Source organism: Vulpes lagopus, chromosome 11 (assembly GCF_018345385.1).
Source record: "Vulpes lagopus strain Blue_001 chromosome 11, ASM1834538v1, whole genome shotgun sequence".
In the NCBI taxonomy this organism is placed as follows: Eukaryota; Metazoa; Chordata; class Mammalia; order Carnivora; family Canidae; genus Vulpes; species Vulpes lagopus.
The window spans coordinates 67,104,200-67,123,151 of NC_054834.1; the positions used below are offsets into that span (position 1 = coordinate 67,104,200).

The following is an 18,952-nucleotide window of genomic DNA, read 5'->3' on the forward strand; positions in this document are numbered from 1 at the left end:
AGCGGGGGGCAGGGGCCAGGGGGCACGGAGACACACCCACTGCGGTCCAGACAGGAAATGGCACTTTAATAGTTGTGGCCAGGGTGGCAGGACCAAGCTGGGGCTATGGCCAAAGCAGCCAAGAGGCCCTGGCTGGCCCGGGCCAGTCGGGAAGCCTCCTTTTCCTGCCGGGACGGGGCCCTGCCGCAGCTTTCTTCTTCCCTGGCGAGGTCCCACCCGTGCCAGGGGCCAGCGTGATGGCCACCCGGAGGCCACACAAGTGACAGAGCTGGGAACAGGGACCGCACCCCCACCTGCTATGAAGTCCTGGGGAGGTGGCTGGGCTCAGCCTGAGCTCAGGGCCTCCGGCTGGGGTTGGGAGCTGGGGGTGGGGTGGGCACTGGCGGGTGGCACGGGCTTCGTCAAAGCAGGAGCCTTTGCCAGAAAGCCGGAGGCCCAGAAGAGGAAGTGAGGCCCAAGACGGGACAACAGGGCCCTCTGCTCCTGCAATGGACATCCTTCCTGGCCAGAGGCCTGACACCCCTCAGCCCAGCAACCCCCCAATCCCCAGGCAGCCTGCTCTGTCTTCCATAGATGAATCTAGTCCCATATATTACAATAAACTGCATTTGCCTCTCCCCATAAACCCCGCCCTCCCCCACCCTCGGCCAGAGGCCCCCACTTCCCCATCCTCTGGTGGTGACGGGTGCCCCTCCTCAAGCGGTGCTGTGTCCTGTCAGCAGCCAGCTGTCCTGGCCGCGGGCCCGAGGGCCCGGGGGATGTAGAGGGCGGGGCAGCGCTGCTACTCCAGGTAGATGTCTTCTGTGGGGCACGTGTACTCCACGAACTGCTTGTAGAACTGCTGGAAAGCTCTCCTAGGAAGCAGGCAGACACATGTGACGGGAAGAACGGGCTCTCCACCCAAGGCTTTTAAACTGGAGCCTCGGGGTCCCTGGGTAGGGCTCAGGGTCCCCCCAACCGAGCTGCTTGGCTCTGTTCTCTACACACTGTGCTTCCTGGGGAAGACTTCAGTCGAAGGAAGGGCCCAACCACCAAAATGTTTGGGGGCTCCTCCAGACCCCGCAGCCCTGACACCAGGCCACGAGGCGTGGAGAGCTGTGAGGAGGACTAGGGTGCACTCCAGGGCTGGGTGCTCGGCAGGACACAGACACGGACATACCCCACGGATTCTGCGAGGGCTTTGGTGGATTCCTCGGACACAAAGACATGGCAGGCAAACCGGTGGTCAGCGGGGTGCTTGGTGATGAACCCAAAGTACCTGCGGGAGGGCAGCCATCTGTGTGAGGGTGGGACGAGGGCCCAGACACCCCCAGGCATACCCGCAGACCCGCACCCTACCGTAATGGCTCCAGGCCGCCCCCCTAGGCCTCACTCTCTGTCCCCTCCCACTTACTTGTTGTTCTTTGGATGGTATCCACAGAAAGAGATGTTTTTCAACTGGAAAAAGTGGCTACATTTATTCCCCTACGGGAGGGAGAAGAGAAGCAGGGCATCATTAGCCCGCAGAGGCCACGGGTGGGAGATCTGGTGGCGGGGCTGGGGGCCGGGGCCAGGGTGGTCACCTTGGCCTCCTGGGAATCATCAGCCTTGACGCCGATCTTCACGCCCCGCACGCTGATCTCCAGGATGCAGCTGGATGGCGGGTTAAAGTGCACGGTGAGCCGGCGGGTGGTGGCGATCTGTGGGTGAGGGACAGGAATCAGGCGCTGGGCGACCCTCTCCCTGGAAGAGGAGGGGGACTGGGCTGGGGGTGGGCGCCCCTCCAAGGGGGACAGGGAACAGGCACCTTTTGCATAGCGGCACAGAGCACGTCGTTGCCCTTGTGGTAGGGGACCTGGACCGAGCCCAAGAACTTCACCCGGAACTGGTCCACCCAGTCACTGTTTTTGGTCAGGGCTGGAAGGCAAGCGCGAAGTGAGGAGTGGAAGTGCCAGCGGAGGGGCCACCAACCCCGGATGTCCCAACTTGGCTGGGCCTAATGTCATCTCTGCGAGGGCCCTTCCTGACGGTGTGAAGTCTCCTGGCAGCGAGTCAGGGAAGGGCAGACTGGGGCCCAATGGCGAGGAGGAGAAGGACACTACCTGCCATATGTTCAGGCTCCTTGGTGACCTCGATGGCATAGTAGGCAGGAAAGACGCCCCGGGCGCCCGTGCGCATATTGTAGGCTTCGTACCAGTAGTCCTCGGCCTGGAGCTCCACCAGCAGGGGGTCATCCACCTCCAGCTCAAGTTCGTCTTCGTGTCGAGGCACAAACCTGTCCCCCACCAAGGGCACGTGAGGAATTCAGCACCAGGGCCTCCCGAGCCATCTGCTCACCACGCTGCTCTGAGGTCAGGTGGCCACAACAACAGCACTAGTTCAATAAACCCCCTCGAAGTCTCCTGAGCCTGTGATAACGTTAGTTCCTGGGCGAGAGTAAGATCACACAGACGTGCACCTGCCACTGAGCTGGCGGGCTAAGGGAGGAAGTGCTCACAGCCACTCAGGGGAACACAGAGGTAACCGGGAGGGAGCACTTCCCCAGGAGGGAGGTGAGGAGTGTGCCTTGGTGTGGTCGGGCATCATCTCTGCTGGGTGCCCTCTAGGGCTCCTGCCCCCAGCCATACTAGGTGCTCCATCCCGGACCCTGACAACGCAGCAAAGGCCACACTGCACTGACCCATCCCCTCCCATCACCCTGCTCTGAGTTCCACCACGATGGATGCCCTCCCCCTGGAGCCAAGTGGAGGGAGGAATGCCAGTGCTGGGGGCTGCGTCCAGGCCACGCAGAGATGGCAGAGGCATGGGGGTGGGGGCAGGTGGCCCCAGTGTTGCCTGGACACCCCAACCCTGCTGCTCTTACCTGAATATGGCCCGGTGTGTCTGCTCCTGCTCCTCCCCGTTGATGACACAGGAGAAGAGCCCGAAGGACTCTGCACCTGTATGAGAGGGGTGAGCTGGAGAAGAACCATCCCACTTCCAGCTGAGGTTGCGGTGGGGGGCAGTAGCAAGTGCTCAGTCCCGATGCCCTGAGGCAGGCAGGCCAGGCCACCTTCCAGGGACACCCTCGGTCTGGCTCTCCCTTATCCCAGGTCCCCTACCACGCCTGCTGCAGACTCACTGGAGGAGCGAGAGCGGCCACTCATGAAGACGTTCAGGAACTTCTTGGAGAAGTGGACGTCGGGCTCGTCGGGCGTGGAGTCCTCGGAGAGGCAGGCCGAGGGCCGTGGCCGGGGGGCCTCCTCGTATTCCTCCCCGATGGCCGACTCATAGGGTGACGAGGCAGAGGCGCAGTTGTCATAGACGGTGGCCGAGTCGCTCTCGTCGCTGTAGTCCCCGAAGCATGGCCGCAGGCTCACTAGCTCCAGCTGTGCATGCTCATCCACCACCAGCGTGTACTTGACCGAGTCGTAGGACAGGGCGCTGGTGTCCGAGCTCAGCGAGGCCCGTGGAGGCGGCGGCGGCTCCCCCAGGCTTCCCCGCCACCCTCCCCCTGACGGCTCGGCCCGCTCCGGGGACGACAAGCAGTCGAAGCCCTCGTCCTCCTCGCTGATGGAGGGGTGCGGCCGCCCCACGGTGGAGGGGTAGGTGGCAGGGTCTGGATCGGAGCTGACGGACATCCGGCTCTCAGCCGGCGGCAGGAAGGCGGAGGTGGGCTCTGCAGGGTCCGGGGGCCTCTGTACCGGTGTCAGGTAGATCTCTTCAGTGGCCTCTAGCCGCACGTCTGCCTGATAGTGGATGCGATCTCGATGCGAGTGGCCGCGGCTACTCGGCGGGGCGGCGGGGGGGCCGCCGGGAGGGGCCATCTGCGTGGCGGTGCTGCGGCGGCAAGGGCTGTCGGTGGAGGTGCCTCGGTCCTTGGTGGTGGTGGGGCTGCTCGGGGGCGGCAGCTCATCACTCAGGCAGATGTGCTCATGTGGAGGTGTCTGCTCCCCTGGAGGGCAGGCAGGTCAGTGCTAAAGGCAGGTGGACTCGTCCCTGACTCCCAGGCCACCTGCCCCCTCCACTCAGCATGTGGGACACAGAAACCAGGGGAAGGCTCCGGGGCCAGTGCTCTCACTCCCACCCCAGCTGACTTCAGATGGGCCTGCTCCAGGCTATGGGACGGGCAGTTTACCTCAACTCAGCCAGATGGAGAGACTGCCCAGGTTTGCTCTCTGCAGGGGAAACTGAGTCAGGGCAGGTGGAGGTCCGGGTAAGGGAAAGAAGACTTACCGGTCTTCAGGGGTGATGATGACCGAGACACCCGATCCTGCCAACTGTGCTTCTTGCCCAGAGAATTATTATTCAGTGTGTCCTGTGCAGAAAACAAAAGGCCCTTGTGACAGAAGCAGTCAACAGTGCCCGGCACAGGGAGGCCCTGGCCCTGCCCCCATCAGGCCATCCCTAGGGCATTTGCTGCACCCCCAGCCACACACACACACATACACACTGGCCAAGGGCCTCACCCCCAACCCTCTTCAAACAGGCAGGAGGGGTGGCAAGTCATGGCCCTCCTGGCCAGACCTACTGGCTCTGGGAAGCTGGCCAACCCTTGGGGAGATGCTCTTATCAGCCTCAGCAAAGGTGCTGATGGCCAATATGTGTGGTGGGGAGGGGGGAGGAGTGAGGGAGAAGCAAGAGCCATCTGGGGACAAAGCCAGACCCCAGTCCCAGACATGGAGTATTTCCGTGGTAGATGCTCACTTCCAGCCAAGTCCTGGAACTCAGGAAGCTATGATCTAGGGAAGGGGCAGGGACATTCTAGGAAAAGTTGAAAAAAGGGCAAGAAAGGGTCTCCTAGCAGGTGGCCTGGGGGACCAGGATGAATCATCCACATGATGAATCAATAACATGGTTCCCCCACCCCTCCAGGAGCACATGACTGAGAAATGACAGATGTAGTTGTCAGCGGCCTGCCTTCCTGGATCTCTCGGGCTGCCCACCCCACACGGTTGGTGTCCTGGGTCCCCTCTCCACCATGCCTCCAGGCAAGGCTCCCACACACACTATTTAGGCCCCCTCCCCTGGGAACACTCATAGGCTCTCACATGCAGGAGTTTGGCTGCCAGAATCCAGCCCAGAGACTTGTGGGAAAGGGGCCGATCCTCTCCCTGCAGCCCCTGCACCCTTCACCCACAGCCCCACCTCCCGAGCCCCTCGTCTGTACCTCTCTTGACTGGGCCTGGAAGACAAAGGGCCACAGTCGGCTCTCCCCCACCCTATTCAACCCTCCTTGGCATCCAGCCACCCAGCCCAGGGGCCCTGGGCCCCCAACTCGTCCAGGCAGCTCCACCTCCCTTGTCTCTCCCCTGCCTCCGGGAATTCCCAGCTGCCCGCATCTCACTCTGGCGGCGGCCTCCGACGTCCCCATCTCCTCCTCTTACCAACCCTCCATGACCTGCCCCCGCCCCGCAATGACCACTTCAGGTGCTCTCTTCTTGGGGCCCCACACCGCTAGGGGAAACCGCGCCCCAGCCTGAGGTCCGAGCTCCAAACTCCTGCAACTCGCCCTCCAAGGCCTGTCCTGTGCTCCCAAGCTCCCCCTGCTCGCCTACGACCCAGGTCCTCCCACTGTCCCTCTCCGTCCCTTCACCCCTCCAGCCTCCCCGAGGCTCCAAAGCCCGTCGGCCCGCCCCGGCCGCTCGCAGGGCAGATCCCACCTGCCCGCCTGGGGTCCCGCGCGGCCGGCAGGCCCCTCTCCCACGGCCCCTCGCGCCCCTCTGGCTGAGGCCGGGCCTCCCGACTTGCTCCCCGCCCCCCGCGCCACCCCGGGGCGCCGCCCCTCCAGCCCCGCCCCACGCCGCTCGCCTCACCTGAGACCGCGGCACCTGCGGGAAGAGGTTGAGCGTGGTGGGCCGCTTGGGCCGGTACGTGTCCCCGCCGCCCTGGCCCTGGCCCTGGCCCTGGCCGCGGGGCGCCGGCTCCTGGCGGGGCTCGGCCTCGGGCGGCCCCGCTCCCGGCCGCCGCGCCGCGCGCTCCTCCTCGTCGTCGTCGTCCTCGGCGCCGGGAGTGTCGCCCGCCGCGTCGATCAGGTCCATCTGCAGCATCTCGGCCTGCAGCCGGCTCCCCGCGCCGCCGCCGCCCCCAGACAGCAGCCCGGCGCGCGGGGGCTGCGCGGCGCGGGCGGAGGGGCGTCAGGGGGCGGGGCCGCGCCGGGGCGGGGGCGGGGCCGAGGCCGTCGCGCACCGCCCCCCGCGCGGGCGAGTCCATTCCGCCGCCGCCGCCGGGGGGGGGCCGGGAGGGCGCAGGGGGCCCGGCGCGCGGGGGCTGCGCGGCGCGGGCGGAGGGGCGTCAGGGGGCGGGGCCGCGCCGGGGAGGGGCGGGGGCGGGGCCGAGGCCGTCGCGCACCGCCCCCCGCGCGGGCGAGTCCATTCCGCCGCAGCCGCCGGGGGGGGGCCGGAAGGGCGCAGGGGGCCCGGCGGGTGGGGCGCGAGGACGCGCGGGACCAATCCGCGGGGCGCCTTCGGTAGGCCACACCGCCCTCTCCCCGCGGTGCCCCCCTTCCGGACTCTCGGCACCCTCCCGTTCCCTTGGCAACGGCCGGTGACCTCACCGGGGTTGTAAGCCGAGCCCAGAGTGAGGTCACCGCTGTTGCCATGGGGACGCAGGGTCGCCTAGGAGTTCGGGCCCCACAAGGGATGGAGGGGGAGGTTAGTATGTGAAGGGGGCAGCGAAGGAAACTGGGGAAACAGAGAGGGGTGCTGGGGGGAGGGGCACCCGCCCCGGCCGAGGGCCCTCCAACCTGAGGCGCGCCCTCGGGCCGTCCCAAACCTCCGTAATTCCCGTCTAGCTTCCGCTCTGCCTCTGACTCCCGGCACCCTGGACAGATCCCGGCCCTCCAATTCCCTCCCAGCTCCCTGCCTCCCAGCTTCCCGGGGCGGGGAGGGCTCACCGGCAGGAGCGTGTGAAAGCCCCCCGGAGCTTGTCTAAGGCCCACAGGGTACCCCTCTGGCTAGTACTGCCGCCGGGACCCCGCTGGCTGCAGGGACCAGCCCTTCCAAAACTCTGCTGGTGCACGTGGGATGAAAGGGTGGCGTGGGATTCCCAAACAGGTGTGCGGCCTTACAGAAGCTAGTCAGCGCCCTGGGACCATTCCCCACCCCTGCTGGCCGGCCTGAGCGGGGAGGATTGGGGGCGAGGAGGGGGGATTGCAGCGTTATCACCACCCCTTGGTTTCCTCTTGCCAGGCAGGGCTTATAAGATCTCTGTAACAGGCAGCAGGGGGTCACCCAGAGACAGGCACCCCACCCCACCTCACACTGCTGCTCTCCTTTGCTGACTGTCTGATACCATGTCTGCGGTGGCCACACACCCTCCAGGGGGCTCCCAGGAGCTCCGGGCTCTGCAATCTGGCCTGGTGCTTTGCCTCCCATTTCCTGGTCAGTGGCCCCTTCTTCCAAGAAGACACAGGGGGATCCCTATCCGACCCAAGCTACCTAGATGCTGAGGACCTCCTGGCAGGACTCACAACTTAGGGAACAGAGAGCCATCTGTCCTATGACAAAGCCAGAGGCCAAAAGCAGTGGCAACGCTGCGTTAACCCTCCAGAGGAGCCTTTAGAAGGGCAGCCCAGGGAGGGTCTGCGGGGCGGTCTGCGGGGCGACGTGGTGTGGTTTGGTGCAATGGCAGCTGAGGGAGTGCCTTGGCTCTTTATTGCCATCCCAAAGCACTGCAGATTCCACCCGCCTCCACCCTGCTCTGCCTCAGGCCCTCTGCCAAGGCCGCTCTGGGAAGGGTTGAGGGTAGTCCTGGATCCTTTAACCCTGGCCCTAATGGCTACCGCCCTACATCTGAAGACCTCCTGCCCTCTCCCAGTTGAGGGAACTGCCTCTTGCCTTAGCCCCTGGCAAAAACTACCAAAACATCCTGGTCGAGCACCCAAGATGTGTCAAGCGTTATACTGGGATGTGTTTCCTGGATGTCATTTCATTTAATGAGGACGCCATACAGACCCTGAAAGCCCTTTTGTAGATCTGGGGATGCCTTCGCTCGCTCCCTGAGCCACCCTGCCCCCCGCACCCCCCAGGGCTCCTGAGAGCCCGCTCTTACCCGCAAGGACAGAGTATCTTTACACTGCAGACTGATGCCACACTCCTCAGTGATCTCTGAGAGGTCTTCATCCTCAAACTCCTCCAAGCTGATGTCATGGGTGAGCCTGGTGAGGACAAGAAGCCAAAGTTACCAACCCAGGAGGACTACTTAGCCCACTGAAGTCTCCTAGTACTTCTTCCAAGGGGAGGGCCCCTTGAAGGCAGGTCACAGCCCCCAGAGGGAGGGAAAGGGGGAGGTTCCAGGTTACTTCAGCTCCTCCCAGCTGGGAGCTCTCCATTCTGTTGCCAACCAGGAGGCAGTGCCTAGAAGGCCCAGCTGGTCAGAGCCTCGGCTTTGCCAGAGAAGTGCCTCCCAGGGTCAAGGCAGGTGCCGAGGCCAGTTCACCCATGGAGAATGCAGAGTTGAGAAGGGACTCCAAGGGATGCCTGGAGCAGGGGGTTCCCTCATGCAATCCCTGCAGCAACAAAACCCTGAGATGCTGGCAGAGGCCCCTCCCCAGCCTCAGGAGAGTGCTCCATGCCCCCAGCCCAGGAAGGCCAATGCCTCATAAGCCCTGGGAGCAAGTGAAGGGAAATCTGGTGTCAATGTGGCGAGTTTCAGCCTGTTCCACCAGACTACACCTCCATTCTGTGTTCTCTGTTTTATCTCTTCAATCACAAAATCACTTGCCCAGCGCACAGACCCTGAACAGAAGGTTGCGGAGGGGTTGAAGAAGACCGGGGGTTGGAGCTAGGGGTGTCATGAGTTCAGGAGACAGACCAAAGCACATCAACACAACTCTAACTGGCTGTGCTAGAACCCTCTCTGCCCCATCCCCTGGGCCAGCCCTGTGCCCCCACCCTACTGCAGCAACTGTCTGCTTGTCCCCTATACCTGGCTCACCCCCAGCCCTGGGCACTCCACCTGGTTTGGTGTGGGTGGGACATTCAGGAGAATTCTGTTGGGGAAGTTGGGGCAAATTCTGAGCCTTTTCCCAAATAGGAATAGGAGACTGAGGCACAGAGCAACGGAGACCCAGGAGTCCAAGGTCACCCAGGATAGGTGGTGGCCCAACCCCCGGGGAGCTTAGGAGGCCCACACTCATGGCCTCTTGCCTCAGTCAGACCAAACAGAGCCCCAGAGCTCCATGGAGCTGCCCCCCAAATGACCCCCCTCCCCCACCGACCCCTATGCCCCCTACCAGCGCTCCCACTGATCCTCCAACCAGCTGTCATTGTCTGGGCTGGAATCCATCTTCAGCAACAGCTTCATGGAGAGCCCTGCCCTGCTGGGGGGCTGCAGGGCCCCAGGGCCACCCTCTCATGCCCAGAAGGGTTGGGAGGCCAGGGCTCAGGGCAGGGCTGGGGCCTCGGGCCTCCACCGCCTGGGCCTGCCTTTCCGCGTCCTGCCCGCTGCAGAAGCCCGGGGAGCTCATTAAAAATAGATGGGCCGGGAGGAGAGGCAGGGCCGCCGCGACCCGGGCCCCAGCCCCAGCACTTCCCAGCCCAGCCCTCAGCTGCAGGCCGCTTCCCTCCCAGCGGCTGTGGCTGTGGCGCTGAAGCCACCGTGTCGTTGCCACCTCCCCCTTGGGATCAGGTTACTGCAATCGATGCCACTGGCTCCACCTGCCCTTCCAATGCCCCTGTGGGGGCTGCGGTGGCCCCCCTCCCTGGCCCAGACTTGTAAGCAGATGGCAGAAATCTGGGATGTCTCCCCCCAAAAGCCAGCCCTGATCTGCTTTAAAGGGCCAGCGCCACATTCAGGGTGCCTGGTGGGAAGGTGGGGGGGCTTCGGAAATTCTCCAGGGCTGGACGCCCCCACCCACACAGCCGAGCGCTCGCCCTCACACCTCCTGGGGAGGCTTCTGTGGGCCCAGGCAGCGGCCCAAGAGCAGTGGTGGGTGACCACCGCCAGGGGTAGCAGGATGCAGGACCCTCCCCTCCCAGAGCCAGCACAGCCAGGGCGAGGGGCGGGTGGCCCAGGCGCGGACCCCTCGGGCCAGGGCTGGAAGGCCAAGGCTTTTGTCCCTGCCAAGTGCCAGCCACAGAAGCTCAGCTCCAGCGGGATCCGACCAGGACCAGGGAGCTGCGCAGACCAGGTGCTCCTTGAGGCCGCTTCTGACCTGGAGCCGGGGCCTGGCAGCCTCTGGCTGGGGAAGGTGCAGTGTGGAAGCGGGGGCAGGTGGGGGGCGGGGGGCGGGTGGTGGCGCTGGGCCGGCCCAGAAGCCAGAGCGGCCCAGCTGCCTGACCAGTGCCGCACAGCAACTCGGGCCCGGGGAGGAGAATAGGGCCCCACGGAAGTGGTCACTACACCCCGGCTGCCTGGACAGGGTCTCCGCCGGCACCAGAGAGCCGCAGGGCCACTGGCATCCCACCCAGAGGTGCCCTCTGGTGCCCCCTGCTCTGCCACTAGTCCTTGCACACGTGCGCACCTCCTCTTCCTCCTCTTCCTCTGCCGGTCCAGCCCAGCTCCTGCCTCTGCAGCCCCAGGCCTCCCCGATGGCCCGCTCAGCTCCGTGTCCCCACGCTGGAAGCACCCCACCCATCCACCATCAGGCAAAGCTGCCAGAAACACCACCCTTCTGCCTCCCACTCCAAACTCCCTAAGGTTCCCTGCTAGTGGCAGACTCCTTGGCTTGGCATTCAAGGCCTCCAGCTCTGTGTGTGACGGCCTGCCCCTCCTGCACCCGCCTCCCCAGCTGTCCAGTGTTCCGTTGGGGCACCTGGCAGGCTTCTCAACCCAGGCTTGCTGGAAGAAGGCCTGGTTAAGCCCACTCCTCCAGAAAGCCCTCCTGCTTCCCTGTGCCAGTGCCTTACAGCCCTGGCAACACTGCCCGGTCCCCATCATTCCGGCCTTGGGTGTCACCATCTGCATGGATGCAAGGCAGTGTGGTGGGACAGACAGGCCCGGGCCTCCATCAGACACCCCACCAAGATACCAAGCCGCTCCAAAGGTGGATGGGGCTCCCGTCACCTGCCCTTGTACCCAGTGGGTGATGCGTGCAGGTCCCCACCCTCCCAGCTCCATGTGGACTGTATGCTCCTGGAGGCTAGAGCTGGTGAGGTCGTCACGTTTGTCAGGGGACATCCTTAGCGTGTCGACCTGCTCCTCTCAAACCGAGGTGTTCAGGGCAGGCCTGCATGCAGGGGAGCTTTCTCTGCTCATCTCTATGCACTCCACAGTGCCCTGCATCCCACGTCCCAGGACGGCAGGGGTGGGGGGCAGGTGGGGACAGCTGTAGCCTCTTCACAGCTAAGGGCACCGAGGTTAACCGGGCAGTGGGGGGAAAGCGCGGAGCTGGGCTGGAAAGCCTGCACTGGTTTCCAGATCCAGCGGGGTGGGTGAAGGCACTTTCTTTTAACTGACTTTTTTCTCATAAGTGAGGCAGGATGGCACGAGTTGCGGGTTCAAATCCTGACTCCTTCCCTGAGGAGGAGCAGCCTCTCCATCTCCTAAGCAGCTGCCTCGCCCCGGCCGCCAACCTCTCCGTGCTGTGCATCTCCTTCAATCCTCACTACAACCTGGCGAGACGGTCTTGTTTTGCCCATTTTCCAGATGAGGAACCCTAAGGCTCAGACGGCAGCTGCCATGGGTCTGTGGCTCCCCTATATATAACATGAGGCGACCTACACCTGCCCACCCACCTCGAGGGCGCCTCGGGGATTAACAGGATGGGCTGGTTGTGAACTGCAGAGTGCTGTGAGGGGGTCACAGCCAAAGAACAAGGGGATGGACTGGTCAAGCGGTCCCCTTTGCAAGTCGCCCCCCAACCCACCCTGGCTCTGCCCTGAGCTCCTGTTTCTCTAGGCACTGGATGTTCTGGGTCTGGCGCGGGGGGGGGGGGGGGGGGGGGGGGGGGGAGCGGGAGGGAGGCTTGTTGGGGGGAAAGTTTCATAGACCCTGGGGCCCTTAGGCTCAAGGAAGGCAACTGCAGGGAGGAAGGGAGGAGGAAGGAAAAGCTGGAGGGGAGGAGGGAGAGAGGTCCTCTTCTGATCCCACAGGCCCACCTGTGCCCCGAGACTGGAGCCCTGAGCACCGGGAGGCCACCTCAAGCTGAGTCACACCGCCTGTGCAGGTCGGCATCCCTGACCTCCAGATTGGGAGGCCTCAGCGGCTTCGCCTTCAGAGGCAGCCCATCCGTCCGTCAGACCTGCCTGCCCGCTCGGGTCTCATCTGTGTTAACATTTGGTGGCTCTGTGTCGTGAGTCTACTCTCCTGAGACCTCCCTCACCTTTGGGGTCTATTTGAGACCCCCTCTCCCTGCATGAACCTTCGGGAGCCCCAGTCCTTCCTTCTGGCCATGCTGGCTCCTCCCAGAGCTCTGAACATGCTGCCCCCGCCCACCGCCCCGTGCTCCCCACCTCTTCCTGCCACGAGCTCTCCAAAATAAATACGCCTTCATGCTCTCATGCTTATTACGTGTCCTCTTCCCTTCCACATGCTGTCACGTTTCCCTGCTGTCCCCGGGCCACCGACGGCAGCCCAGCCCTCTCCAATCTGCCATTTCAGCCCCAGAGCGGGCTGAGTTAGGAGTGTGTGCAAAGTAAGGGTTAAGTGGTGAAGCGCTGAGGCTTTAGCTGAGCAAGGCCAAACCTGAGCCAGGCATTTGGCTGTCCAGAGGCCGCTCTGGCCTTCCCGTTCCCGGCTCTCTGGAAGGGAGGTAAGGAGGCCAGCTGAGTGACCTTGGGTCCTGGCCGTGGTGCCCCACGGGCCCCTCTCATGACAGAGAGCATCTGTGGTTCAAGTGTCCAGCTTGTCCCTCTGCCACCCTGTGAGTGCTGAGCAAAGAGGTGGCTCCCAGTGGGTTCTCCACTAGGCAGGCTCCCCATTTCCCTCTGGCCCCCCTACAGGACATCCTCCCCTGGGCAGCCAACAGCAACACCTAACACGCAAATCTGGTCTGGTCACCCCTGCCCAGCTCAGAATCCCTTAGTAGCTCCCCCTGGCCCTGAGGGAAATTCCCTGTGGCCTGAAGGCTCAGTAGGCCCTCTGCTACCCTGGGGTGTCATCGCCCCCCTGCCCTGCCTACCCCCCTCCAACTCTCTCGGCTCCGGCCCCACGGCTCTCCCAAAGCCTTCCATGACTTCCCTGCCCAGGCCAGACAGCCCTGCTACGGGCTCTCTTCGGCCCACCTGCTGGTGTTTCTGGATCACTGTGATTGTACCTCTGAGTTCTGCGACCAGTGAGGGCTCCCAGTAGAGGCCGCGGGACCATGTCTGTCTTGATCAACGTGGTGCCTGGTAGGTACTTCATAAATGCTGACAGAATGAACCACTGGTCTTTCTAGATTTTCCCCGTGGAATTCTCTAGGTCAGCTGCCCTTCCAACCCCTACTTTCTGTCCCCACCTGTGTCAGAACCTGGGGTAGGATGTACAGGTGACTGGGAAGCTGGTGCTGCTGGGGACCGGGGTTGCCAGGGTCGGGGGAGCCCTCAGACCTCTCTCTGCATCCCGCCCTCAGCTCTGAGTGGACGCTGGGTCAGGCCAGGGCGATCCCTCCGGTTTCTACCTCTCCTTCCCTGGCCGTGTCCACACTGGAGTCCTTGCCGGTGAAAAACGGAGTCCAAGCCTGGAAACAAGTCCTGAGGACCCATCCCTACTTGGGGTTATAACGGGTCTGGTGTGTTGAAAGTGCTCGGAGCTGTGGGATCCGGTGATTTTGGTTTTTGAAAAGCTGCCCTGAGAAAACAATCCCACGTGGGGAACCTTTATGCACAAGGACACGTCTTCCATGTAACCACTGACGACACAGAACAACCAAACAGCTCAGCGTGGGGCTGGCCGGCCGGACTGTGCAGGGACGGAAGGTTACAGGGTCTCTCGGGTGACAGGATGCGGCCTGGGCGCGAACACGCAAGGGGGCAACTTGCCGATGGAGCAATCGTGGGCCCGCGGGTGGAATCGCGTGCAGGATGCCGTGGGCTCTGGGGAGATCGGTCTCCTCTGCTGCCCGAGAACCTGGCAGGACAGGTCGTACCAGCCTGGTGCCAGGCTGCCACTGGGCCCGGGCTGCTGGCCTGGCGTGGGCTCTCCTGAGGGCCGGGCCCTCGCTGTCCCCTGGGCAACGACTCCCAACCCTGGTTCGATCATGCACAAGGCCCGAGCCCGGGGACCACCCCCCCCCCCGCCCCCGCCGGGATACCCGAGGCAGGAAGGAGGGCGGAAGGCGCAGGAGTGAAGCACCACGCTGGCAGCTTCCTGGGCCACAGTGGGCAGGCCCAAGTCAGGGCTGCTGGAGACTTTGTCAATAAAAATACAAGAGGGGGGCCGGGGACAGAGATCATGACCTAGAATGGGTAAGAGGCCCCTAAGCAGGGCTAGTGGCGGTGACCCCATTTTGTAGGATCCATGGTGCGGGGAGCCCAAGCCAAGAACCCTGAGACCGACTTCAAGGCTCGGACATCAAAGAAGTGGTGGTGGTGGTGGTGGTGGGGCACCCTGCCGTGGCCCTGTCCCAGCAAGTGAGGCAGGTCAACACCGCGTACCCACACTGGGGGTTCGCTGGGTTGGGGGGCTGCCCAGGGCCTAGGGTGGGGGAGGGCGGCTCCAGCAGCAACAGCTTTGCTGTCACCCCGCAGAAACGGGGCTGCTGGAACCTGCGGCCGGCTCCCTGCTCTCTGCTGTCCCCTGGGTAGGAATGTTCTGAGGCCCCGGTGGGGCTCTCTAAGCTGGGCCACCCCGCATCTGTGGTCTGGCCCCACCCTCTCCAGGGGCCCCAGGCACCCCCCCCCAATGCCCTGCCTGAATGCTCCAGTGGGTCCCCAGGGGAGGGTCACCCTCTGCAAACTCAGGAGGTCTCCTCCTAAATTTGCCTCCATGCCCGCTAAGCCTCTCATGGCCCACAGAGTGTCCCATCCCCAAGGGGCCCAACACCCGGACAAGTGGGTGAAACCAGCCCCCCAGTCTTCCTCATGTCCCCTCCTGTCCCCACCGCCCCCCCTGGTCCCAGGCAGGAGGGCCCAGCGACCCTCCTGAGACAGCAATCCAGGGCTGCCCTTCCTGCGGAAGCCCTGCCGCCTCCGATGGGGCGGGGCGCTGGGCCTCTGACCGCCCCCGCTGGCCGCTCTGGCCAGCCCTCGTCTGTCTGTCCATGTCCCCTCTACACGGCCACCTGCATGATGGTCAGGCCGTGCCTGCGCCTGCGGAGCAGCTGACCAGGAGGCCACCAAAGTGCAAAGTCGAGTGAGCGAAGGAACAGCCACGTGTGTACCGTCCTGGGGGGAGAATAATGAGGAGCTCTCTGTGCCCCTCTTGATGGCCACAGCTTCATCCGCAAGGCAGCAGGGCGACATAAAAGCTACACCATCCGGGCAGCCAGGAGGCCCAGGGTCTGCCACTCGCCCTCTCCTGCGCCCCCCTCAGTTAAAGGGGAGGGGTGGCGAGGAGGAGGAGGTGTCTGAGGTCCCCTCATCCACGGCTCTCCTACCACGTGTCCAGGGTGGGCTGCCCGCTGGACTGCCCATGGGCACCCGGCGTTGCCCCACAGGGACCGTCCCACTGTCCCTCCCCTTTATCCCACCCACCCAGCTCAGTGTATGCGTTGGGTACGTTTCTAAAGTCTCTTTTCTGGAGTTTTCCTTAAAATGAACAGGTATCACTTGAGTTTTAAATTCGCTTGTCTAATTTTGTAAGTTACAGAAGTGACCTATGCTCCTTGCAGAAATAAGATGTCAAATGATCATAGAAGTGCGTAAAATAAGTGAAATCCCTCCCCCGATACCACATCCGGAGGTAACTACAGGTACCTGGATGGAGCATTTCTACAATCAGAAGGGGGAGCTAAGAAGGAACACCTGTCTATTTAAACCAACCAGCAGCAAACAAATGCTCCCTCTCCGGCTTCCATGTCCACCCTGTGCTTACTCCCTGCACAACACCCCCCACTATTCCAGAGCTCCCTCTTTTCAGGGTGGCCCTGAAATCAGACTGCCTGCATTCAGCCCCCACCTCTGCCACCCTAGCCTCTGTCTGCCTCCGTTTCTTCATCTGCAAAGTGGGGATAATAGTAACGCTCTGTTTATACAGCCCTGGTGAGGATGCTCTTGCGTAGAAAGCCCTTGGGAGGGTGCTGGGCAAAGTGAGCGCCTCCCCGGGGCCAGCGTCCCCCCCACCCCCTTATACTCTGACAACACGCACTGTTATGCTCTGAGCTCCAGGAGGACAGCGCACAACTGATCCTTCATAATAACCCAGTACGGCATTACTGAGCGCCTACTCTGTGCCGGGCACTGGGCAAGCCGAAGTCTAGGGACTGCCTCCTATGCCTTCTAGAAGCTGACAGCAGTGCTGGGGGTACACACACAGTAACAACCACAGCCCTGCGTGAACGCAGCTCTCCGCAGCCCTTGAAACACTCAACACGTGTCCCATCCAAGTCCCAGGACCGTCCTGAGCAGGAGCCAACAGTCTTGGGGCACACAGCTAAGGAGGCTGAGCCAGCCTGCACACCCAGGCCAGTCGGATCCATGACCGTGAGAGAGCGGCAACACCCAGGGTTATTCCGAGCTGGGTGAGGGGCCAGGCGAGGCAGGACAAGGGAAAGGTCAGCGGGGGCTGCTGGAGCAGGCAGGGCAGGCCACGTGGGGCCGGAGACACTGCCCTTATTATTTCCAGAAGCTGCCCTTGTCCCCACGGCCAGGCCATGGTGTCCTGGAGGGTTGGCCCACGCCTTGGCCGTGGCGCACTGCTGTTCTCGCCCACCTGGCCCAGAGTGCATACTCACTGGCTGGCGTCCACCTCATCAGTCCCTCTCACTAAAGCATCCACGATAACCTGCCTGCCAGGGGAGGGCACTGTCACCTGGGGGTCTGGGAGCAGGTGGAGGGAGGCAAAGCTGTCCTCCGGGCCATAGACAGGGCCTGGCGACCGAGTGGACTGAACATCCAGAGACGGCCCGAGGCTCTGACTTCCACGGGGTCCTCAGGCAAACCACTGCCTTGCTGAACCTCGATCTTGTCATCTATAAAATGGGCAGACCGACCCCCACGGCCATGAGGGTAAACGAGCCTGCCCCTGGGAAAGCTCCGAGCAGTGATGAGCTATATAAATGCTCACCAGCATGGAGGGCAGACACTTGTTGAGCACCGACTTGATGCACACGAAGGAATCAATATTAGCTCACCTGTCAGATGGGACTGTCAGGTCGCTCAGCTAGCAAGTGGTGGAGCTCGAATTTGAACCCAGGTCCCTCTCAGCTGTTCCACTGCAGAGGGGCCTCCCGGTAGGAAGGCAATATTTCCCTCTTGGCAGCGTGTCATGTCAGGGGAAACTGGTCTCAGACCTCAGCCTCATTATTCAAGAGGCACCAATCACAAAGGCCCCAGCCCCGGAGCCCTCACACTTGGCCTCCTCCATCTGGTCCCCTCCCTCTGGTCTTCCCAGCTTCTCAGCTCAGGGCCTCAAGGGAAGTTTCTACTGCTGCTGATGCCATTAGAGATCCTCAGGGGTTCCTACCCACCTGAGGGCCAGGGAGCCAGCAACCCCTTGGTCAGAGAGGGGCTGGCGCCAGAGCCCAGCTGGGGCCCGGCTGGGGTGGGGGGCCCAGGAGAGGGGAAGGCGCCGGCTCATTAGATGGAGAAACAATGGGTTATGTCTAGGCCTCCTCCTAGGCTCTGGAGCAGTTACACTGTCTTCTTCCTCCTCTCCAAATGGGGCCAGGATTATGGTGGAGGGATATCCATCCCTTGCCCACAACACCCACTGCCCGCTTCCCTAAAATCCACCTCCCAATTGCCTAATAGCAGATAACCGGCAGAGAGGGGGGAGAAAGGGAGCTCAGAGCACGGTCCTGGGTACCTGCTCCAGCAGGGAAACCTTCCACCCAGTGTCCTTGGCTACTCCTGGGTTGTCCAAACCAGACTCCCTCAACCAAAGCTGGGCGTAGTGTCTCCTGAATGGGTGCCTTCCGCACCTGCACACACCTGACCAGGTCAGTGCTTGCCCACCCAAGTCCACAAAGGGTCCTGACCATGCCAGTCCTGGGAGTTAGGCCCTCTGACCAGACAGGGCTGGGGGAGGGGCCCACGACTTCCTCCTTCCAGCACCAAGGTTGTCAGTTGCCCCAAGAAACTGGGAGCCACGAGGCACCCCATCCCCGCACCCATCTCTATTCAGAACCCTGTGGACTGGGCAGAAGCAAAGCATTAGCCTGCCTGCCTGCCTCCTCCGGTGTCTCAATCCGGACCCCAGGCCCTGCCGCAGTCCCCAAGTGGGGGAGAAGGCGGCCTCTGCGCCCCCTCCTCCAATCCCCTCTAGAACCTCCTAGCCTAGGGCACGGAATGGCGGAGGGAGCCGCACCGTGGGCTCTGCAGCGGCTATCAGGCTGGACGGGAGGCTGAGGGGGTTTCTGGGGACCCTGCCCAGGGAGGAGACCCCTCCCCGCGCAGCCCCTGCGTCCCGCGGGGTCGGGGTGTGCGTGTTGGGGGCTGGGGGCGGCGGGGGCCGGCGCAGGTTACCCGGGCCGAAGGGCGGGGCGCGGCGGCCGGGGACGCTCACCTGAAATTGGGCGGCGACGCGATGTGCAGCCCCAGGAACGGGGAGGCGGCGGGCGGGGACGCGGCCCCCCCGCCCAGGCCGCCGCTCTCTCGCTCCGCCATTCCCCGGCACAGCCCTGGCCATCCGGGCGGAGCGCGGCGCAGAGGCGGCGGCGGAGGGGAAGGAGCGGGCGCGCGGGGAGGCCGCCGCCGCGGGGCTCGGGCTGGGGCGGGCGCGGCGGGCGCACCTGCGCAGGGCAGGGCGCGGCTCCGGACCGCGCGCCGCTCCCGGGACTGGCGCGAGCGCCGCCGCGCGTCCCCGGGCCCTCGCCGGGGTCTCGTGCGCTCCGCCCCGGCCCGCCCCGGCCCGCCCCGGCCCCGCCCCCGCCCCGCCCCGGCGCTCTCCGAGGTGCTGAAGCGGCGGCCCCGCGGCCCCGAGCCCACGCGGATCCCTCCGCCCTCCTCCCCCTCCCGCAAAGCCCTCGCGC

General features: G+C 63.8%; 1 protein-coding gene across 2 annotated transcripts; it reads right to left on the reverse strand.

Moving 5' to 3' along the window:
- Window positions 1-49: 49 nt before the first annotated feature.
- MAPK8IP1 (mitogen-activated protein kinase 8 interacting protein 1) lies at window positions 50-18,665 on the reverse strand. 2 transcript variants are annotated; one of them, XM_041721836.1, is made up of 12 exons: window positions 18,487-18,665; window positions 8,011-8,116; window positions 5,775-6,071; window positions 4,195-4,276; window positions 3,101-3,913; window positions 2,843-2,918; window positions 2,082-2,254; window positions 1,787-1,896; window positions 1,563-1,679; window positions 1,394-1,464; window positions 1,160-1,258; window positions 50-854 (listed from the first exon to the last, which is right to left on the reverse strand). In XM_041721836.1, exons 1-12 carry the CDS (start codon window positions 18,585-18,587, stop codon window positions 782-784), a joined length of 2,118 nt encoding a protein of 705 aa, XP_041577770.1. In that variant the 5' UTR covers window positions 18,588-18,665; the 3' UTR covers window positions 50-781. The 2 variants fall into 2 exon arrangements, with proteins under 2 accessions (XP_041577770.1, XP_041577771.1); XM_041721837.1 differs by lacking the exon at window positions 18,487-18,665 and adding an exon at window positions 9,194-9,387.
- Window positions 18,666-18,952: the final 287 nt, after the last annotated feature.